Source organism: Felis catus, chromosome B2 (genome assembly GCF_018350175.1).
Source record: "Felis catus isolate Fca126 chromosome B2, F.catus_Fca126_mat1.0, whole genome shotgun sequence".
Lineage (NCBI taxonomy): Eukaryota > Metazoa > Chordata > Mammalia > Carnivora > Felidae > Felis > Felis catus.
In genome coordinates, this window is record NC_058372.1 from 89,254,563 (window position 1) to 89,273,860 (window position 19,298).

Consider the following 19,298-nt stretch of genomic DNA (forward strand, 5'->3'; position numbering starts at 1 on the left):
TAATGTTACTTTTCTCCATATCATTGATTATTTGATATATCTTTTCTTTATTCTTTTACTTCCTGGGGTACCTGGGTGGTTCAGTGGTTTAGCCACCAACTCTTGATTTGGGCTCAGATCATGATCTCATGGTTGTGGGATCAAGCCCCATTGGGCTCTGTGCTGACAGCACAGGGCCTGCTTGGGATCTCTCTGCCCTTCCCCACCCCCTCAAAATAAACTTTAAAATGTCTATTTCCTTACCTCTTAGATTTCTGTCTCTTGTGTTCAGTGCTGTATTCCCAAATGCGTACCACACAGAAGGTATTAAAAAAATAATCAAATTATTGAACAAATGAAAGATGGTCTATTGCTTTCATCATAATCTCAAAGAGTTTCATAACCCAAAAATGTTTAAATTCAAAATAGGCAAACAAAATATATCCTAATAAATTTTCCTGTCTAAATAAACCAAAACATTTTGAGAAACATATGAAAGGATCAAGACCCACCCTTGGTAAATATTGAAATTAGAGTGAAAGTGACCTATAATAAGATTTTGTTCTGAAATAATTTCTAAAATAGGAAGGATATTTTTTTAAATTTTAATATTTATTTATTTTTGACAGAGAGAGAGAGAGAGATGGAGCATGAGCGGGGGAGGGGCAAAGAGAGAGGGAGACACAGAATCCGAAACAGGCTCCAGGCTCTGAGCTGTCAGTACAGAGTCCAACGCGGGGCTCGAACTCACAGACTGCGAGATCATGACCTGAGCTGAAGTCGGACGCTCAACTGACTGAGCCACCCAGGCGTCCTGTAGGAAGGATATTTTGAATATAGCTAAGTTAGCAAATACACTGCTGATAAATAAAATATTATCGATAATGTGCACTGCAAAAACTCCAGGACCAATTGTGAAACATAAAGAATTTAATATTTATTATGCATTTTTATAAAGTAACATCAAAATAATGCTCAATAAGTTACATAGTTATTTTCTAAAAACACCGCAAAAAAAAGTATAGATAAAACACTAGGAATGCTATATAACCAGCATTACTCAAAATTAAAAATATAGCCAACTATCTTTTAAACAAATTTGAATTGATTTCTACATGAACCAAAATATTTTCATATCTAAAAATAGTCTTTCTTAATGCACTAGATAATATCTAAAGGCTCAATTTTATTGCACATAACGTATTTAGTTTAGGCTTATTTGATCAGGTAACGTGCAGACAAGTCATGAATATGAATTTAGAAAAAGTAGGCAGAATGTTATTTTGTACTATAAAAATTAGATGAAGGTGATACATTCTACAGCTTAATCTTCAGGAAATTTTATTCAGCTATTGTTTAAAATTACTGGCTAACTTCATCACACATGTGAGCTAAGAGCTGTCATATTTGGTAAGTTTTGTTGGAACATTCAAAACAAGAAAACAGGAATCAACTACTCTTAGGACTGACACCAACTACTACTCTTCCTGCCACCCAGAAAGGTGGGTTTTCACATCTGTTTTAAAACATTAAATAACAAAATCTTAAATACAGACATATATTTGGTTATGTCAAAAATATTCACATAATTGGCACATAATCAAAATTTTACCACTTTAAGCAGGAAAAACCAGGGGAAACTGGGGTTAGACATACCCTGTAAACCATTTTCTAAATAGAGCTAATGAAATTTCTGTTTTACATCTGACACTCATTTGGCCAAACACTATGGTAGTTGTTTTGAGACTCTGTAAACATTTCTCACTTATTTGCATGGTGTCCTGAGGTCATCTAGAAACTATTGTTATTACAGTAGCTTTACAATTCAGTAACCCTGCAGATGTGCATTCAGAATCTTCAGAATAAACATGTAGGCCCATGTGTAACTTAACATACTTTCTCTATTACAAATTTGTCTTTAGGAAATTCTTAGGTATCAAAATAAAATTTATTTGGTTACCAGCAGACCCTGAAAAATATTCATGAACTCTAGGCCATAAAAAAATAGGTTTCAGACTTAGCGCTTTTACCATGAAATTAAAATAAAGTATCGTCTTTGCATGTTACTTCTGGAATAATGTCTAAAACATACAGAGGCCTCTCCATTTTAAAACGTTAAAATAGTGTCAGCACAGTGCCTGATCCATAGCAGGTGTTCAAAAAATACCTACTTAATGATTAAATGTGAAGTTAAGCATAAAAACTACTACAGCACCTGAGTATCCAGGTAATATTCTGAAGCTACAATGTATCTCAATGAAAAGTCAGTCTTTACTGGTACTCAGAATAAAGCTCAATAGGTCTCCTCTTTGATAAATACAGCACTGGTGCATTTCCTGGCATCCTATTAACGAAAAGAGGACAAGGCACTTTCCCTGATTCTTGCCCTCGGCTATCATTTACCATCTCTGACTCGGCTATGTAAGGGATGAAACCAACAAGCAACAAAAAAGAATGCTCTTGTTTCTTTCCTATCCTTTTCTCTTCCTTTTTCTCTTTCTTTCCTTCTTTCTTTCTCTCCTTTTCTCTTGTCTATCTCTCTATCAATGAAACAAGAAGCTAGTGACCACCTAATGGAAAACATATGCCTCATAATGGTATCTTTACTTTTGGGGGAAGGGATAGTAATTGTCATTACCAGTATGGCTAACTTGAATAAAGAGATTTAACACATATTTTCCACAAAAAAATTCACTGCTCTGGTACTGAAAACTTCAATGTTAATGGATTACGATTAAACATAAAACTCTGTTTAATTTAGACAGTATAAACTGATTTTTACAGGACACAACCTGAGTTTGCAGATTAATTCATAAAGCTATATTTCTCCATCATTTCAAGTTAAAAATCAAGAAAATACTACTACTGGAATTTCAATGCCCAAAAAATAGAATTTGTGCAATGACATTTTTAAGCTCTGAGTTTTGTATATTATTACCATCTTTAACACTAATCACAGTTCCACTCGTTTACATATGAAAAGGCAGCACCGGTGAACTTGATAATGTTCTATATACTTAAATGTTAAGAAGGGGCAGAGGCTTGGTTAAATATTTCCACACATAATCTACAGCTACTATTCCTATCCTTCCTTCCCAAGAGGAGAGTGAACTAGAACTAGGCACTTAGCCAGTAGCTGCCTGTAGTATGATTTGTTGGCACTAATAATTAGGATGCTCGAACCATGCAGTTATGTATTTTGATTCAGTAATGTCAGACCCGAGTGGCCATTACTTTTTAAAATCTTAAGTCTAATAAGTAATAGTAATATTTTCATGCCAAGTTTTGACAGCTTAATAACTTGTATTCTGGGGTGGAGGGTGAACTACCACATTTTTGCTATTATTTATTTAAAATCTGAAATGCCAACTTTATACCCCATTACAATAAAAGCTAACCTCACTTGAATTTATTAATGATGCTTGTTGAAGACAAAGAAAAGTGCTCTCAAACCCAAAACCACGATTAATACTTACTGACCTACAGAACTAGAAAATGTATTATAGTCCCCTGTCAAGTATAATGACGATATAATTCTCTATCATTTACAAATATAATTTGGTAATTTATATTTCAAAAGCATCCAATGATCCCATATGGATTAAAAACTTCTATTTACCAATTCTGCATGTTACAATGATCAATTACATTTTGACCTTGGCTAATTATATGCAAATTTTCCTTAACTCCATCATGAATAGGCTGCAAATAATATGTTGATATCTTTCAATATTTTCAATAAGCTAATCAAGAATTTATTTGTAAACCCCTATTACTGAAGCTACTGTGGGATCTTTAAATGGTTGAACCACATAAAATAAGACAAGGTCACTATGCCTACTGTGTAAGTGTATGTTATAGCAATGTTTCCCACATAGTGGTATACATACACGGCTAGACAGCCCTGAGGTGATTTTCAGTGGAGTGCTACATGAATGAACAATTTTTCTTCAGTAGTTATGTATTTATTTTAATGCTTATTAGAAAAAACAAAACTAGCACATAGAATGTGGAATACGCTCAAAACAAGGCTATGTTTAAAAATGTAACGCTAAATAATAAGGTTAACAATAACCAGTAAACAGTACATACAGATGAAATGGTATGTGACTAACATTTGGTAAACACTGTTTTAAGGAACAATTTGATTGGCCAGCATTATTTCTGAATTCTCAGAGTAATAAGCCACATTAAAAGGGGGTTTCCTCTAATACTGCAGTCTGGTTTTTTTCCAGGACAAATTTTTCTTTAAAAACATGTGTTCACATTTATTTTAAGAATATACATATGAAAGCACTGAGTAAATTTAATTTACTTTAAAAGGATTTGCCAGAAATGGTAAAAATCTCCAAGGGCATTTGAGGGACATGCTAATCCTACAGAAAAGACTACAAAGGCACATTGCATATTATGTTATCATTGCAGCATTTGAACAAAAGTGATCTAAATAATCATTACCATTAATTGTTAACAAATAATTATAATATTCTTTCATAAAAAAGAAGGTATGCTTGTGCACTAAGTGCTCTTGATTCTGGAACCACTTGCACGTAAGTGTCACTAACATGGACCCATTGGTCTGCCGATTCACTGTCAGGTTCTTTCAAATCTAACGAAATAAAAAGAAGTATCATTTTACAATAAGTATGTTTTTGCTCTACATTCTAAACAACAACACATTCATCACACAAACTGTATTTACCTAACGCTAGATCTTATTGTGTACGTTTCTTCTTGTGTTAAACATCTTCCAAAATGAACTTTCAAAGCATTAATATAGTATCACTTCACTTTAAATATCTAGTGAAATATTAAACTTTTAGATATTTACTTGCTCAAGGAAAAGAATCATTCTCACTGAAATAGAAAGAAAGAAAAAACAAAACAAAACAAAGAAAGTTTGCTGATCCATAAGCAAAGCCTGCAAATTTTCAAACCCAACTCTATTCTGAGGACCTGGTAGGTCTTCAAAATCTTTTGGTGTTGTGTTGTGTTAAATAAAATGCCACTACACACAATGACTTAACACCCTGAAGAAGGGTACAGTCTTAGGATATTTAAAGTTCTGTAAGATTATCTAAGTACTGTTAAAGATATTCCTCACCTAACTTTAACAAAGCGAATCCACTGGAGGTAATCCATGAAACAAAGAATAAAATTCATTTGTTTTTAAGAACAACGTAAACTTAGGATGGCATACCAGGTACATTTTTCTTTCCAGTGATATGCTCCAATAATTTCCTGGAGGGTGCTCTCACTTTCACATAAGCCGTGTAGTGACCTCCTCTCATTGAGCCACTGTGTTCCACTACGCCATAGAGACCATAGAGAACTTTATCTCCCACATTTACATTCTTTTAGACAAAGAAAAAACTGAAATTAGTAATATCTAGTGAAATATTATAAAAAGGAAAATTAAGTCAAACGTATATCCTGCTTAAACTAAGGAAAATGCATTGTTAAAACTACAAAGAGGTATGTTTCCACATGTATTAGATTGGCAAAATGCAAAAGTCTGACAACATTCTCTGTTGGCTGGGCTGTGAGGAAAAGAGCTCTCATACACATTGCATGTGGAACGCAAAGGGGTACAACCTCTATGCAGATGTATTTCCTGTAATCTAGTGAAATCACAAAGGCATTACTCTTGGATTTATCAGTCCTCTTAAAGGTTTCTATCTCACAAGCACATAGGAAAAACATAAAAAGATATGTTACTGACTAATCATTATTTTGACTATTAACTGCAGGAATATTTGTAATACCAAAAAACTGGAAGAGCACCTGGATGGCTCAGTCGGTTAAGCACCCAACTTGATTTCAGATTAGGTCATGATCTCACTGTTTTGGGATCAAGCCCCATGTTGGGCTCCATGCTAGCTCAGCATGGAGGCTGCTTAAGATTCTCTCTCTCCCTCTACCCCTCTCCCCTGCTCACTCGCTCTCTAAAAAGATATTTGCCTTTAAAACAAAACAAAACAAAACAAAACCGGAGACATGAGGATATAATGCACAGTACAGGGAATATAGTTAATAACACGATAACAACTTTGTATGGTGACAGAAGATAGCTAGATTTATTGTGATCACTTTGTGAAGTTGAACCACTAAATTATATACCTGAAAATAATGTAATATTGTATGTCAACTACACTTTGATTAAAAATAAACTGGGGGACTCCTGGTGGCTCAGTCAGTTAAGCATCGGACTCTTGATTTCACCTCAGGTCATGATCTCACAGTTGGTGAGATCGAGCCTGGCCTTGGGGTCGGGCTCACTGACAGTGTGAAGCCTGCTTGGGATTCTCTCCTCTCTTTCTGCCCCTCCCCTTGCTCTCTCTTTCAAACAAAGACTTAAAAAAATAAAAGTAAACTAGAATAAACCCAAATAAATGGGTCCCCATTAAATTGGGGACCGGCTGAATAAATTATGATGCAGTGACACAACAGAGTGCTACGTTGCTTGAAAAATGCAATGCAGACTATCTCAAAAAACTGCTATGAAATAATCTCCGGGATATGTTAATAAGGTAGAAAAGGGCACTTGGGTGGGTCAGTTAAGCGTCTGACTTCGGCTCAGGTCATGATCTCACAGTTTCTGAGTTCGAGCCCCGCATCAGGCTCTGTACTGACAGCTCAGAGCCTGGAGCCTGCTTCAGATTATGTGTCTTCCTCTCTCTCTCTGCCCCTTTCCTGCTCATGCTATATCTCTCTCTGTCTCTGTTTCTCTCTCAAAAAATAAATAAATGTTAAAGCTAGGTAGGCCCCAGACTATTTGGGAATACTCATTAAAAAAAATAATAAGGTAGAGAAAAGGACACATATCATAAGCTGTGATTATTTAAGACTGAAGGTGCACATATACATACCTATCTGCTTATATTTTTAAAAATTACGGAAGAATAATTTTTAAATGGTTATCTATAAAGAGAGGGAAGAAACAAGTGGAATGAACATGGAGAAAAGCTATCCTTGTTTGAATTTACCTTGTTTTATACATTGATCTGACTTTGGAATTATGTATTTTATGTAATGATTAAAAAAAATTTTTTTAATTTAAGTTAAAATTTAAAAGCAATCCCTAAAATGAACATTTAAAAATTCAACAAGTGAATAATATATTCCAGTTGGCAGCATAATCCATTAGGCCACGAATAAAAAGGGAGGAAGGGAGGAAAGAATGGCCTAATAATTTTAAGCATATTATTTGCAAGTCAATTAAACATCTTAATAACATACTAACCTTACAAGTAGCAGAACAGAATGGTGCCAAATCAAGAATAAGTGGAAAATCGACATGTCTGTTTACTTTTCGAAGATTCAAGCCAGCCTTAAAAAGACCAAAAGAACAATTTTTTAATGCAACAAACTTAATTCATCTACATCACTATTTGTTAATAAAACCAAAAGAGGAATGCTAGAAGTCAGTTTTTTTAATAGCTATGAAAACTTGACTAATGAATAGTCCAAGACCTATAGATCAGTTTTGGACTAGTCACTAGTCTATAAATACTTCCTTTTGAGGGCATGAATTCTTTCTGTAAGTTCCTAAATTGAGATGCAAATACCAAATATAAAATAACTGTGGTATATCATGAAATTAGCGTCTAAGATCTGACATGCCTCTATCTTGCTCACACAGAGTAACTGCACATAGATACTCTTCATTAAAGGCATTCTGATACAATGAGACATGATACACCTGCTTGTGTTCTCCATGGACATTTCATTTCCCCTGAGTTTCTACAATCCTGGCTGTAGAAAATCAAGAATTTAATCTTTCAGTGGATATAGATGGGGGTGTAGAGAAAAATCTCTTCCTGCCCATCTGTAGACCACCTGAAATGTTGCAGATACATAATCAAAGCTCCTAATCTTTTCCCTTGAGATTTTTTTCATGGGTTTCATACTTAGAAAATCGTCCACCCAGGGGTCAGGTTAATATTCATTTAAGTTTTCTTCTGGTCTTCTGATGATTTGTTTTATACAGTTAAATATTTATCTGAAAATAGTATTGATATATGATATAGAGGGAAGCTTTATATTTTTATTTCAGCTATTTTCCCTAAATCCGTTATTGAATAATCCACCCCCCAGGGTGCCTGGTTGGCTCAGTCGGAAGAGCATGTGACTCTTAATTTCCGGGTCGTGAGTTCGAGCCCCATACTGGGTGTAGAGATTACTTACAAATAAACTTAAAAGAAATAATCCACCTGCTTCCCAACTGATTTGAGATTCTTCCTTTACCATAACAAAAAAGCTTTAAATAGTACTCATGTTTTATTTGACAATTTTGACCATACCGTTTTAATTACCATAGTTTCATTTCTAAATTGATATCAAAAAAACTACCCATTCTAACTTTTCCTAAACTGTTTTGCATTTTAACTTACTTATTCTTTCAGACAAACTTTAAAATCATTATGTCAAATGCAAAACAAAACAAGGCATTGGATTAAAACTTACAGAGAAAAACCTGACACATTAAAACATTTAGGCTCCTTCTCACTATAGAGTCCCTACAGAGGTGAGATCTGCCTTGCAGTCCTTTTTGCATTTAGTCCAAGCCCACTCACCCCTACCATTAGGATCATGAGAGTTCAGAGAGCTATGTGTACGTGGCTATTTCCCTGCTTCTAATGATTCTTAATAAATCCTATTTTTCATTCTCTCTCTCTCTCTCTCTCTCTCTCTCTCTCACACACACACACACACACACACACACACACACACACACACTCCCTTAGCTTCCTACCACATAAACTGCCAAATACAGTATTACGAATTAAACAATTTTAATTAGAAAAGTCTTGTAAACTATTATCACTGAAAAAGCAGGTAAATCCCATATGACAAATTTTGAACTAAATAAATTACTGTCTAATCCTTGATAACAATTTACGTGATGTAGAAGTGCTACTATAGGGTCTTTTACCTGATGGAATCTTTTAAGATGGAGAATTAGGTTTGCTGGAATAGCAGAAATGAGCAATTGCTTCCTGGCATTAGTATAAACCCCTTCTGCTTTCTTTTCTGTATAAAATATAATAATTTATTTATAAAATTCCATTTTATACATCATGTACCATATAATATAGTAAACATTTATAAAGGAGCATCCTACCATAATTTTGAAAACATGAAAAAAGAAATTAGACTCTGGTTACAGCATATCTCCATATTCCTTTTCAGAACTCCACTGAAACAAAAGGGATTTTTTTTTTAAAAGCACACACTTCCAAGGACAAAAGATAGGGGAAGTGACACTTGCAACAAAATTTGGGGAGCTGGGAAGCAGATGGACTAGTAGTGACTTATGTCAAAGCCCTCCAGCCAAAGACCACCAAAAACACACCTAGAGTTAAAAAAAAAAAAAAAAAAAAAAAAAAAAAAAGGGGTCATTACTCATTGCAGAAAAAGGAGATCACATATCATGGGAACCACAGGGCATTTCAGTAAGACGTTGTTAGACAGTACTTGGGATAGGATTTGAATACGGCCAACAGCATATTTAACGTGGATTAACGTAAATTGGTACTTCTTCCTTCTCCCATCTAGACATTTCTTTAATTATTAGTGTATTAAGCATGTCTTTATTCTGATACTTTGACACCTGGGGCCTTGCTGACACCAGAGGGAAGGATTCCGACAGAGCTAGAGAATTCCTAGACATAATAAACAATGTTAAGAGTACCTTTCATACAAACCAATCCAAAGCCCATACCCAACCACCTCCTTTATTGGGCTCTGATACTCTAGGCCACTATCCACCTGGCCTAATCACACTAGGGCCAAGTACTACATAAGTGGAGACAGCCCCAGTGCCCCAGAGCCCACTGAAATTATTGAAAACTAGTCAATCAGTTCTAAGCCTGTAGATCCTACCTTGCTGATTCCAATACCCTCCCTGGAAACTACAATAAAGGCTGTTGTCCATGTCTTCCCTCGCTCCTTCTGCCTCCTGACCACCCTGCTACTTCCCCATGGGGCCTGCCTGCCACAGCTTAGTGTGCTCGCTCCTCTTCAGAACTGTACGTAACAAACTATCTCTTCAGTGGCAACTGTCTCCAGATCTGTTGGCCTCACCATCCCTGAGTAATTATAAAACCTGCATTTTGAAACAGACTAGTCACTAAGAATCAGAGTATTCTCTCCATTTAATCATGGCTAGAGATGCACTAAAAAATTATTTGACAAGTCTTTTTCCACTTTTCTCTCATCAACTAAACACATCTATTGCTAGCTTTGTAACATACAATTACTTAAAATCATCAAATTCATATCTTATGATAGGACTCCATACTAGATTGGTGTGATTTGTAAAGCACATTAATCTCACTAGTGATACAACTGTCTGTTCTAGGGAAATTTTTTCCGGAAAGATTTCAGAGAGCCAGTCCCCTGAAATGAGATTCTATGGATTTGCATTTTCAAGGCAGAGATGGGTACTTCCTGTCCAATTTATTTCAACAAAAATCTATTTAGAAGTCCAGTCACAGTCTTCAGTGCTGAGGTACGACTATGAAAAAGACAATCCCCGCCTCCAAGAAACTTAAGTATGGAGACAAGTTTCTTAGTTTCCTTTATTTGGGATCTATAACCCACCTTTATTTGGGATGATAGTCACTGACTATCATATAACCCATGAATACTAAGAAAAACAAAAACCTAAATATTTACCTGCAGAAATGGTTTCCTTTTGGTACTTCTGTTTCTTTTCAGTACAATTCTCACATAGAAGCTTGTTATTCCCCATTAGTAATTCCATAGATGTAAACTGGTAGAGACAGGACTGAACTGAGCATTCTTTAGAAGTAGTTATATAGCTCTGAGAAAGGGAAAGAAAAGCCTTTTGGGGGCTAGGAGACAACACATACTTCTCCTGTGATGAACACAAATTATTTGGAATATCTGGTGGCTTATTTTCTCTGTCAAGATCTCCATCTCCAGTTACAGTGCTGCTCAAATACAGTTCAGAAATAGCTTCAGCCACTCCCTCGTCACCACTGCCAGTCTCCTTGGTGAGTGGCCGCTGGGGAGGAGGTCCATTTTTGTGTGCACAGCATCCACTTCTAGACCTCAACAGGACAGCCTGCTGAGAAGTACTTTCCGATTCTGAAGCCTCACTGTCAGCATCAGCACTACTTTCGGAAGGGCTGGCTTCTTTTTCGCTGCCATCAGTAGGGCTTTCGGCCAGAGCTGCCTCAGTGCTCACGACGCCTGCACACACTGAGGAATCTCCCCTCATCCCAGGGTTTTCATATTCTCGGCATATGACGGCCACTCTATCTTCTCCAGATGGTAATTTTCTTACACATTTTCTGCCGTGAACTAGTTGATTCTGTAAGTTGACAGTGTTTTCAGAGAAAAGAATCTTGTGACCTTACTGAAAATAAATGCCAGTAAGTCTTATTTATGCCTTCCGCAATTATCAGATAGTTTTTCTCGTACCTCTGAAATCCATTTCCTAAATCTACCTGAACTACAATCGACAAAAGATACAATAACAAATCGTTCTAATTTAGAAATGCATATCCTTATACAAGAAGCCCACAATAGCAGTTACTTATCTGTGGAGAAAGAAACAGAACTTTTGTAGAACAGGGCTGTGAGGGAGGCTTTTTTATTATAAACCTTTGTATATACTCTCTGTAGTCTTGCCACTTCAAGAGTCTTCTAACAGAAAAACCTAAATGTGATAATATATCAATTTGCCGAGTTAGTACAAATCATATTGCATTAAAAAAAGTTTTTTAAAAAAATGAAGCGCAAATTTAGATTGATTTCTTTATATTTTTATGAGGTAGGGGAGCCTGAGTGGCTCAGTCAGTTAAACATCAAGACTTTGGCTCAAGTCATGACCTTGTAGTTTGTGAGTTTAAGCCCCATGTCGGGCTCTCTACTGTCATCATGGAGCATGCTTCAGATCCTCTAACCCCCCTCTCTCTGTCCCTCCCCTGCTCACGCTATCTCAAAAATAAATAAAAAGCATGTAATAATAAATAAATTTTTAGGAGATAATTCAACAACCAGATATGTTCCTGGTAAAATAGAGGATCTAGACAATGGTGATTGGTGACTGGTGACATCAAAGATTACACTTCAAACATAATGTGCATCTTCTTTTTTTTAAATATATTTTTTAATTTTTTTAATGTTCATTCATTTTCGAGAGAGAGAGCGTGAGCAGTGGAGGGGCAGGGAGAGAGGGAGACACAGAATCCAAAGCAGGCTCCAGGCTCTGAGCTGTCAGCACAGGGCCTGATGCAGGGCTTGAACACACGAACTGTGAGATCATGACAGCTGAGCTGAAGTTGGAGGTTTAACCAACTGAGCCACTCAGGCAACCTATATGTTCATCTTCTTGATGGAAGGATACACCACCAGTTAAATTTTTTCTTGCCAAAAATCAAATAAACAATAAAACTTGAGCCTAATTAGGCCTTTAGATAAAAATGCCTTAGAGAGGAAATAAAGGAAACAGAGGAACCTGTTAAAACCATGGGAATGCAATAGCAAAACAAATTACTATTGAATGTGGGAATGTGAGAAACTGCTAAAAAAGAAAAAAGAAAAAAGACCTGATTTCTTCCACAAATATATTGCAAAGCAAGGGAAAAAAGGAGGGGGAAATCTATAATTAAAAGGGACCTCAGAGACATGCGATTAAGAGATGGCAATCAACTGCAATCTATAGATATTTTTTTAGATCCTAAATTAAAGCACACCTTAAAAAGCAAAAACAAAATGAAGTATTTTATGAGACAACTGCAGACATTTAAATAATGACTGGATGTTGGTACTATTAAGAAATTACTAATATTTTTAGATACGATAATGTACTGCAAGTACATCTTTAAAAATAGTATTCATGTTTTTTTAAGTTTATTTATTTATTTTTGAGACAGATACAGAGAGAGTGAGCAGGGAAGGGGCAAAGAGAAAGGGAGAGAGAGAAAATCCCAAGCAGGCTCTGCACTGTCAGCATGGAACCCAATGTGGGGCTCAAACTCACAAACTGAGAGATCATGACCAGAGCCAAAACCATGAGTCAGATGCCTCCCCGACTGAGGCACCCAGGCGCCCCCCCAAGATAGTATTCATCTTTTAGAGATATACATTGAAGTATACACTATATGGGTATTATTTCAAAATAATTGGAGATGGAGAGGGTGACAATGTGGTATATATGCAGACATGATTAGCCATGATTTGAGAACTATGAATCTGGGAAATAGGTACATGGAAGTTTATTATACTATCTTGTCTACTTTTGTCTATTTTTGAAACTGTTCTTATGGAAAAGTTTTAAAAAATAGATGTCTCATAAATGCATATAATCTTACCTTATCTTTAGATGAAGACTGGTTCTTGGTGGCTCTGGGTTGCTGAACATTTTCTATAGTAACAGTGTCACTGTACTGACCAGTATCTGTTGCCTGTAAACTTCTACATTTATTCATTCTTCCCAAAAGTACAGGTTTTGAAACCTATATAGATGCCATGTACATAACACAAAACTTCTTTAGCAAATAAAGTCTGGATATCAACTACTTTTTAAAGTTTCTAACTCATTTGAAATAATTTCTTAACATTAATTCTCAAAATATAAAACATATTGGTTTGAATTCTTTGAGAATAAGAACTATATATCATATTTCAAGCATAAATACACAAACCTTAGTATCAAATATACTATGTGAACTCCATTATTGTATATAAAAAATGACTCTCAGATAATGTGATAATATGCTCAACAAATGTCTTTTTTTTTTCTTTTAAAGATTTTATCTTTAAATAAACTCTACAACCAATGTGGGGCTTGAAGTCACAATCCCAAGATCGAGGGTCACATGCCCTACGGCCAGCCACGTGCCCCAACAAATGTCTAAATATATGAATGAATACATGCTCTCTACCAAAAACTCATTAGTAAATTGTTTTCTCCTTACCCTTTCTTCTATTATAGGAAGTGAAATATCAATAAAAGGATCTTTCACTGTGGAGATCTTAAAAAGAAAACATATTGAGACATTCGGTTAGAATTCTAATACAGACAATGTAGTTTTATAAAGTCTTTAAAGACTCAAACTTCCCAGGCAATATAATTTCAAGTTAAAAAACATCCCTGAGGGGTGCCTGGGTGGCGCAGTCGGTTAAGCATCCGACTTCAGCCAGGTCACGATCTCGCAGTCCGTGAGTTCGAGCCCCGCATCAGGCTCTGGGCTGATGGCTCAGAGCCTGGAGCCTGTTTCCGATTCTGTGTCTCCCTCTCTCTGCCCCTCCCCCGTTCATGCTCTGTCTCTCTCTGTCCCAAAAATAAATAAACGTTGAAAAAAAAAAAAATCCCTGAAATAAACTGTGATTTAATTGGGCATAGCAGCACATATTGTTAGTCAAAACAAGATACCCCAACACTTCAATAAATGCAATTCAGTTGAATTTTATATTGCCAATATGACTAACCTATAATATTTAAAGTAACTTCAAAGTAAACTGTGTTTAATAAAACTGATTAACTAAAGATATACACATATTTTTGGTGAAATTGTGCCATAACACAAATCAAATACAAACATTTAAAAGAAAAAAAATTAAGCCATGAAGAAAAAAGCCAGAGAGCTTGACTGCATTTTGTAGATTTTTTAGGATAATTCTGTTTAAAAACACTCTCTAGTTCGTGATAGAGAAATCAACTTCTATGTTGAATATACTAGAAATGTAAGTAATATCATGTTGACAAATTCTGTGCTTCAATATGACAGGCTAGAAGGAGATGTAACATATAATACTGATTTTATAAGACTAGAGAAAAGAAAAGTACCCCATTATCTGAGACAGGAAAACTATTTTATGATCAAAATGTAACAAAAGTTTACACCTAACATACTCTAAACCATATGCTTTCAGAAATATTTGTTATCAAGTAATTGAAAACCCATAAAAACTTGTATGTGTTTAAAGTTGTTGTTAAAGTACAGATGGCATTCAAAATAAAAATGATCATTAAATTCAAATATGAGCGCTTACTTTAAAAAAAACTTCAACAAGTTATATAAATGTAAATTTTAAATAAAATGTGGTACATCTCCCTGTTACGTTATTGCATTATTTCTATTAGAATTACGGTTTAGGGTAATGCACAGTTATATAACATAGTTACTCCCTTCCCAGAAGTTTCTCTTTCATTGTAATGCAAACAAGTAGCTAACGCGTTCCAAGACATTCAAACAGGCTAAAAGAACTTCACAGGTTTATCAAGAGGAAAAATAACACTTAAAAAAAATTATAAATTATGTTCCTTTCTGGGAGTGAAGGATATATTGTAAAGACTTTCAAAAACTGTTATGTAGTCATCTGTCACAAATAAAAATAAATGCTGATGATTATATGTGAAAGAGAACAATAAAAATTATATGATTGTAATCTATTCCATGTTGAAGTGAATTCCAAAGCACCTACATTTGCACATTCTTCACACATGACTGTGCTAGTTAATTCACCAATAAAGATCCGATCTATGAAGTTCATTTTCACACCTTCTCTTCCATATGCTGCAAAAATAATACTTTTTAATGCAAAAAATGTCAACCACCAACCTAACAATGTAACATGCTTTTTTTTCTGTTGATTCAAAAGACATTTGAATAAGACAGATGACCAGCATCACATTAGTAATATATTTACTGTATGATGTTATAATGTCTTTCTCCTTTACAATTCTATAGAGAAAAATTTGACTATCATAGTCTCCAAGAAATAATAAACTATTGTTAAATTTGAGGCAAAACAAGTAAAGCAATAACCAGTGTTCATACCATACCTCAACTGTTCCCATTAAGCCCTTTAGCCTCTGCCTAACATAGAGGTAGACAGAGGATGAGAAAGAAGATTATGCATTCAGGGTTACAAATGCCTGGACCATAACTATGGAAACGATACAGTAGACAAGTAAACACAGCATAGTGTAAAGAATTAACCTCGGCAATTAATAACTGTTATATATATATATAAACTGCTCAGTTATATACAAAAAAAGATAAAATTATTCCGTTTGGGAAATATTCATAAATCAAAGAAAATTATGCCTATGATTTCCTTCAAAATAATCAGGGGTTGGGAGAACATAGATAAAACATAATATACCACACATTCAATATAGTTTAAGAGGGAGGGTAATGGGTATATGAGGTTTCATCATACTATTCTCTCTACTTTAATAGAAGTTTGAAACTCTCCACAGTTAATCATGATGAAAAAATATATTAACAAGCCTCACTCCTCTTTCAAACTTCTATCCTTTTTGGATGTCTAACTTCAAATTTCATACAAACGTTTAAAATCATTTTAAAACATTATTTGAAGCACTGAATGACAGAGTCAACTTATAGCTAGATATATCAATAAACATTTATTAATATGATAACCATTTAGAAGTTATGGTAAACTAAGATGATTCATTAAGAAAACTGTACAAAGGGGGCACCTGGGTGGCTTCGTCAGTTAAGTGTCTGACTTCAGCTTAGGTCATGATCTCACAGTTTGTGAGCTAAGCCCTCAATCAGGCTCTCTGCTCTCAGCACAGAGCCTGCTTCAGATCTCCCTCTCTCTACCCCTACCCCGCTCGGGCTCTCTTTCTCTCAAAAATAAATAAAACCATTTAAAAAAGAAAGAAAGAAAAAATTGTACAGGGGATTGAAAATAGAGGGGCGCCTGGGTGGCTTGGTTGGTTAAGCATCCGACTTCGGCTCAGGTCATGATCTCGCGGTCCGTGAGTTCGAGCCCCGCATTGGGCTCTGTGCTGACAGCTCAGAGCCTGGAGCCTGTTTCAGATTCTGTGTCTCCCTCTCTCTCTACCCCTCCCCTGTTCATGCTCTGTCTCTCTCTGTCTCAAAAATAAATAAATGTTAAAAAAAAATTAAAAAAAAAAAAGAAAATGGAAAAGATTATACAAATGGAAAGAAAAACTGAGCAGTTATTCTCAACATGCACTAGATGGCACTATCTCAAACAAACAAACAAAACCAAAGCATACTTGAGAATCCACGTTAAAAAATCTTGCACCTTCCACGTGAAACTAATGTAACATTGTGTGTCAACTATACTTCAATTAAAAAACAAATCTTGAACCCTAACTGCACACAGTTTGGGCATATACAATCATAATGTGTGTATATTTATGAATTATAGACATGCACTATGTACAAATACTACTACAAAAAATAGAAGTTAGAATAGAGAATAAACAAAATACAAATCAAATGATGACTTAATAATACCATTAGTTAATATCTGAAGGCAGAATATACAGTTAGGACAAATTGCTTGTAACATGACATATAAGCCCACACTTAAATACTGATAATTAAATGATTAGCTTTGGTTAGATAATCACTGGTTTTGCTAATACTTTGGCTGATGAAGAGTCGACACTAGAAGTAAAGTGGACTTGTATGCTTGAGTCAGTATTCTCTTCAATAAATGGATTCCTTGTAGGAATCTTTGGAACACTTATGCATTTTGACCAGTTAAAACTATGTAATATCTACAAATCCACTTAATGCAAGCATAGGTCAACTGCAAAATGATACAATATGATGAAAGTGAACTTCCAAGTGAGTTTGCTACTTTCAACCACCTTTCAAGTCTCCCTTAGGATACCTCAAATAAGGTCATCAGTGCCAATCTATACATCTGATCATTAGTTTTAGTTTTTAAAGTTCACATGGATGCATTCTAACATTTTCTTTCTATGACCCACTAGACTATCTCACAGACACTGGAGTGAGTACACTCTCTTTTAAGGCCACTACTTTATAGAATTACTTCACATAATGCTCAGTTCTCTTTCCCCTAAAAAGAAACTTAAATTTGTCTTCAGGGAGAAAGTTTTAACAGTAAAAAAATTGACATACCTTTGACCTTTTTTTTAGTATCATCATCAGCAGTTTTAGTAGTTGGGTTGTTAAATGCTTTTAGGATGCCAGCTTGTATTCTCTATAAAACAAATAAGAATTTAATAATCTATACTTAAACATACTCTTATAGGTTAGGAGTAAGTTTTCCCTCTTTTCCCTTCTTTTTCCCACTCCACCACTCCATACCTAAAATGATGTATCATTTTAATCAGGACAAAAGTAACAAAGAGACTACGTGAAATTTCTTATCTATTGAAGAAATTCTTAACATATAAGAAGCTATTAAACTGGTTACTATGACATTCATGTATATTATTTTATTTATATACATATATGAGCAAAGTCCAGAACATCAAATAATCTCCACAGCAAAATTACCTCAGATCTTGATTAGTTATCATTTTATTTGAATTCAGTTGTCAATAATGATTATCAGTATTAAAGTCTTTAGCAGCTCTTAGGGAATGGCAACATTTATATTTCCGTATCTCTGTGTATGTTTAAGGAAAGATCCAATGTCACAGAGAACTCTCAGAATGAAATAAAACCAGATTCCAAGAATAAAGATTTATTTGAGCTAATAAATTATCTTTTACGCTAATTATGTCCCTACTCAGCATATGAATTTAATCTTCTCTAATTCACATTTTAAAAGTATGGGGAGGGGCGCCTGAGTGGCTCAGGTGGTTAAGTGTCCGACTTCGGCTCAGGTCATGATCTCATGGTTTGTGGGTTTGAGCCCTGCCTTGGACTCTGTGCTGACAGCTCGGAGCCTGGGGCCTGCTTTGGATTCTGTGTCTCCCTTTCTCTCTGCCCCTCCCCTGCTCACGCTCTGTTTCTTTCTCTCTCTCAAAAATAATTAAACATTAAAAAAAAAAAATTAAAAGTACGATGAGAGGAAAGCTGGTTAATTATCCTTCAGAAGATTTTTTTTTTTTTTAAGTAAAGTCTTAATCATAGGTTTTCATATTTGAAGCCACTGTTTGACCTGGACTTCCTGGCGTGAAAATGATACCTAATTCTGCTATTTAAAAAATCATTATATCAAAGAGAAACGAAATTCAAACTGCAGACTTACCAGAGAAAAATATTACATATCAGAATCCAGATACTTTCCACTGTTCAGAAGAAAATTCACAGACTTAAATACTTAAATCAATTAAAAAGAATAACAAATGGGTTAAGCAGCCAACTCACAAAGTTGGAAAAAACTGAACACCTTTTAAATACAGAAAGGAGAGTGGCACAGTCGGTTAAGCGTCCAACTCTTGGCCTCGGCTCAGGTCATGATCTCATGGTTTGTGCTATTGAGCCCCACATCAGGCTCCACATTGACAGCATGAAGCTGCTTGGGATTCTTTCTTCCTCTGTCTCCACCCCTCCCCTGCTTGTGTGCGCACT

The 19,298-nt window shown here is 35.2% G+C and overlaps 1 protein-coding gene across 11 annotated transcripts in view; it reads right to left on the minus strand.

Moving 5' to 3' along the window:
- Positions 1-891: 891 nt before the first annotated feature.
- USP45 (ubiquitin specific peptidase 45) overlaps positions 892-19,298 on the minus strand; it is a 78,017-nt gene continuing 59,610 nt past the window's right edge. For 9 of the 11 annotated variants that reach the window (XM_045057881.1, XM_019831004.3, XM_045057878.1 and 6 more), the window contains 9 exons: positions 17,895-17,976; positions 15,442-15,533; positions 13,932-13,988; positions 13,326-13,469; positions 10,660-11,320; positions 8,915-9,012; positions 7,223-7,309; positions 5,180-5,333; positions 892-4,588 (listed from right to left, as the gene is read on the minus strand). In XM_045057881.1, coding sequence (XP_044913816.1) covers positions 4,458-4,588; positions 5,180-5,333; positions 7,223-7,309; positions 8,915-9,012; positions 10,660-11,320; positions 13,326-13,469; positions 13,932-13,988; positions 15,442-15,533; positions 17,895-17,976 — 1,506 coding nt within the window. In that variant the 3' untranslated portion in view covers positions 892-4,457. Of the gene's footprint in view, positions 4,589-5,179; positions 5,334-7,222; positions 7,310-8,914; positions 9,013-10,659; positions 11,321-13,325; positions 13,470-13,931; positions 13,989-15,441; positions 15,534-17,894; positions 17,977-18,975; positions 18,995-19,298 lie in introns of those variants that run through there. The other 2 variants (XM_045057884.1, XM_019831007.3) reach the window with 2 other exon arrangements.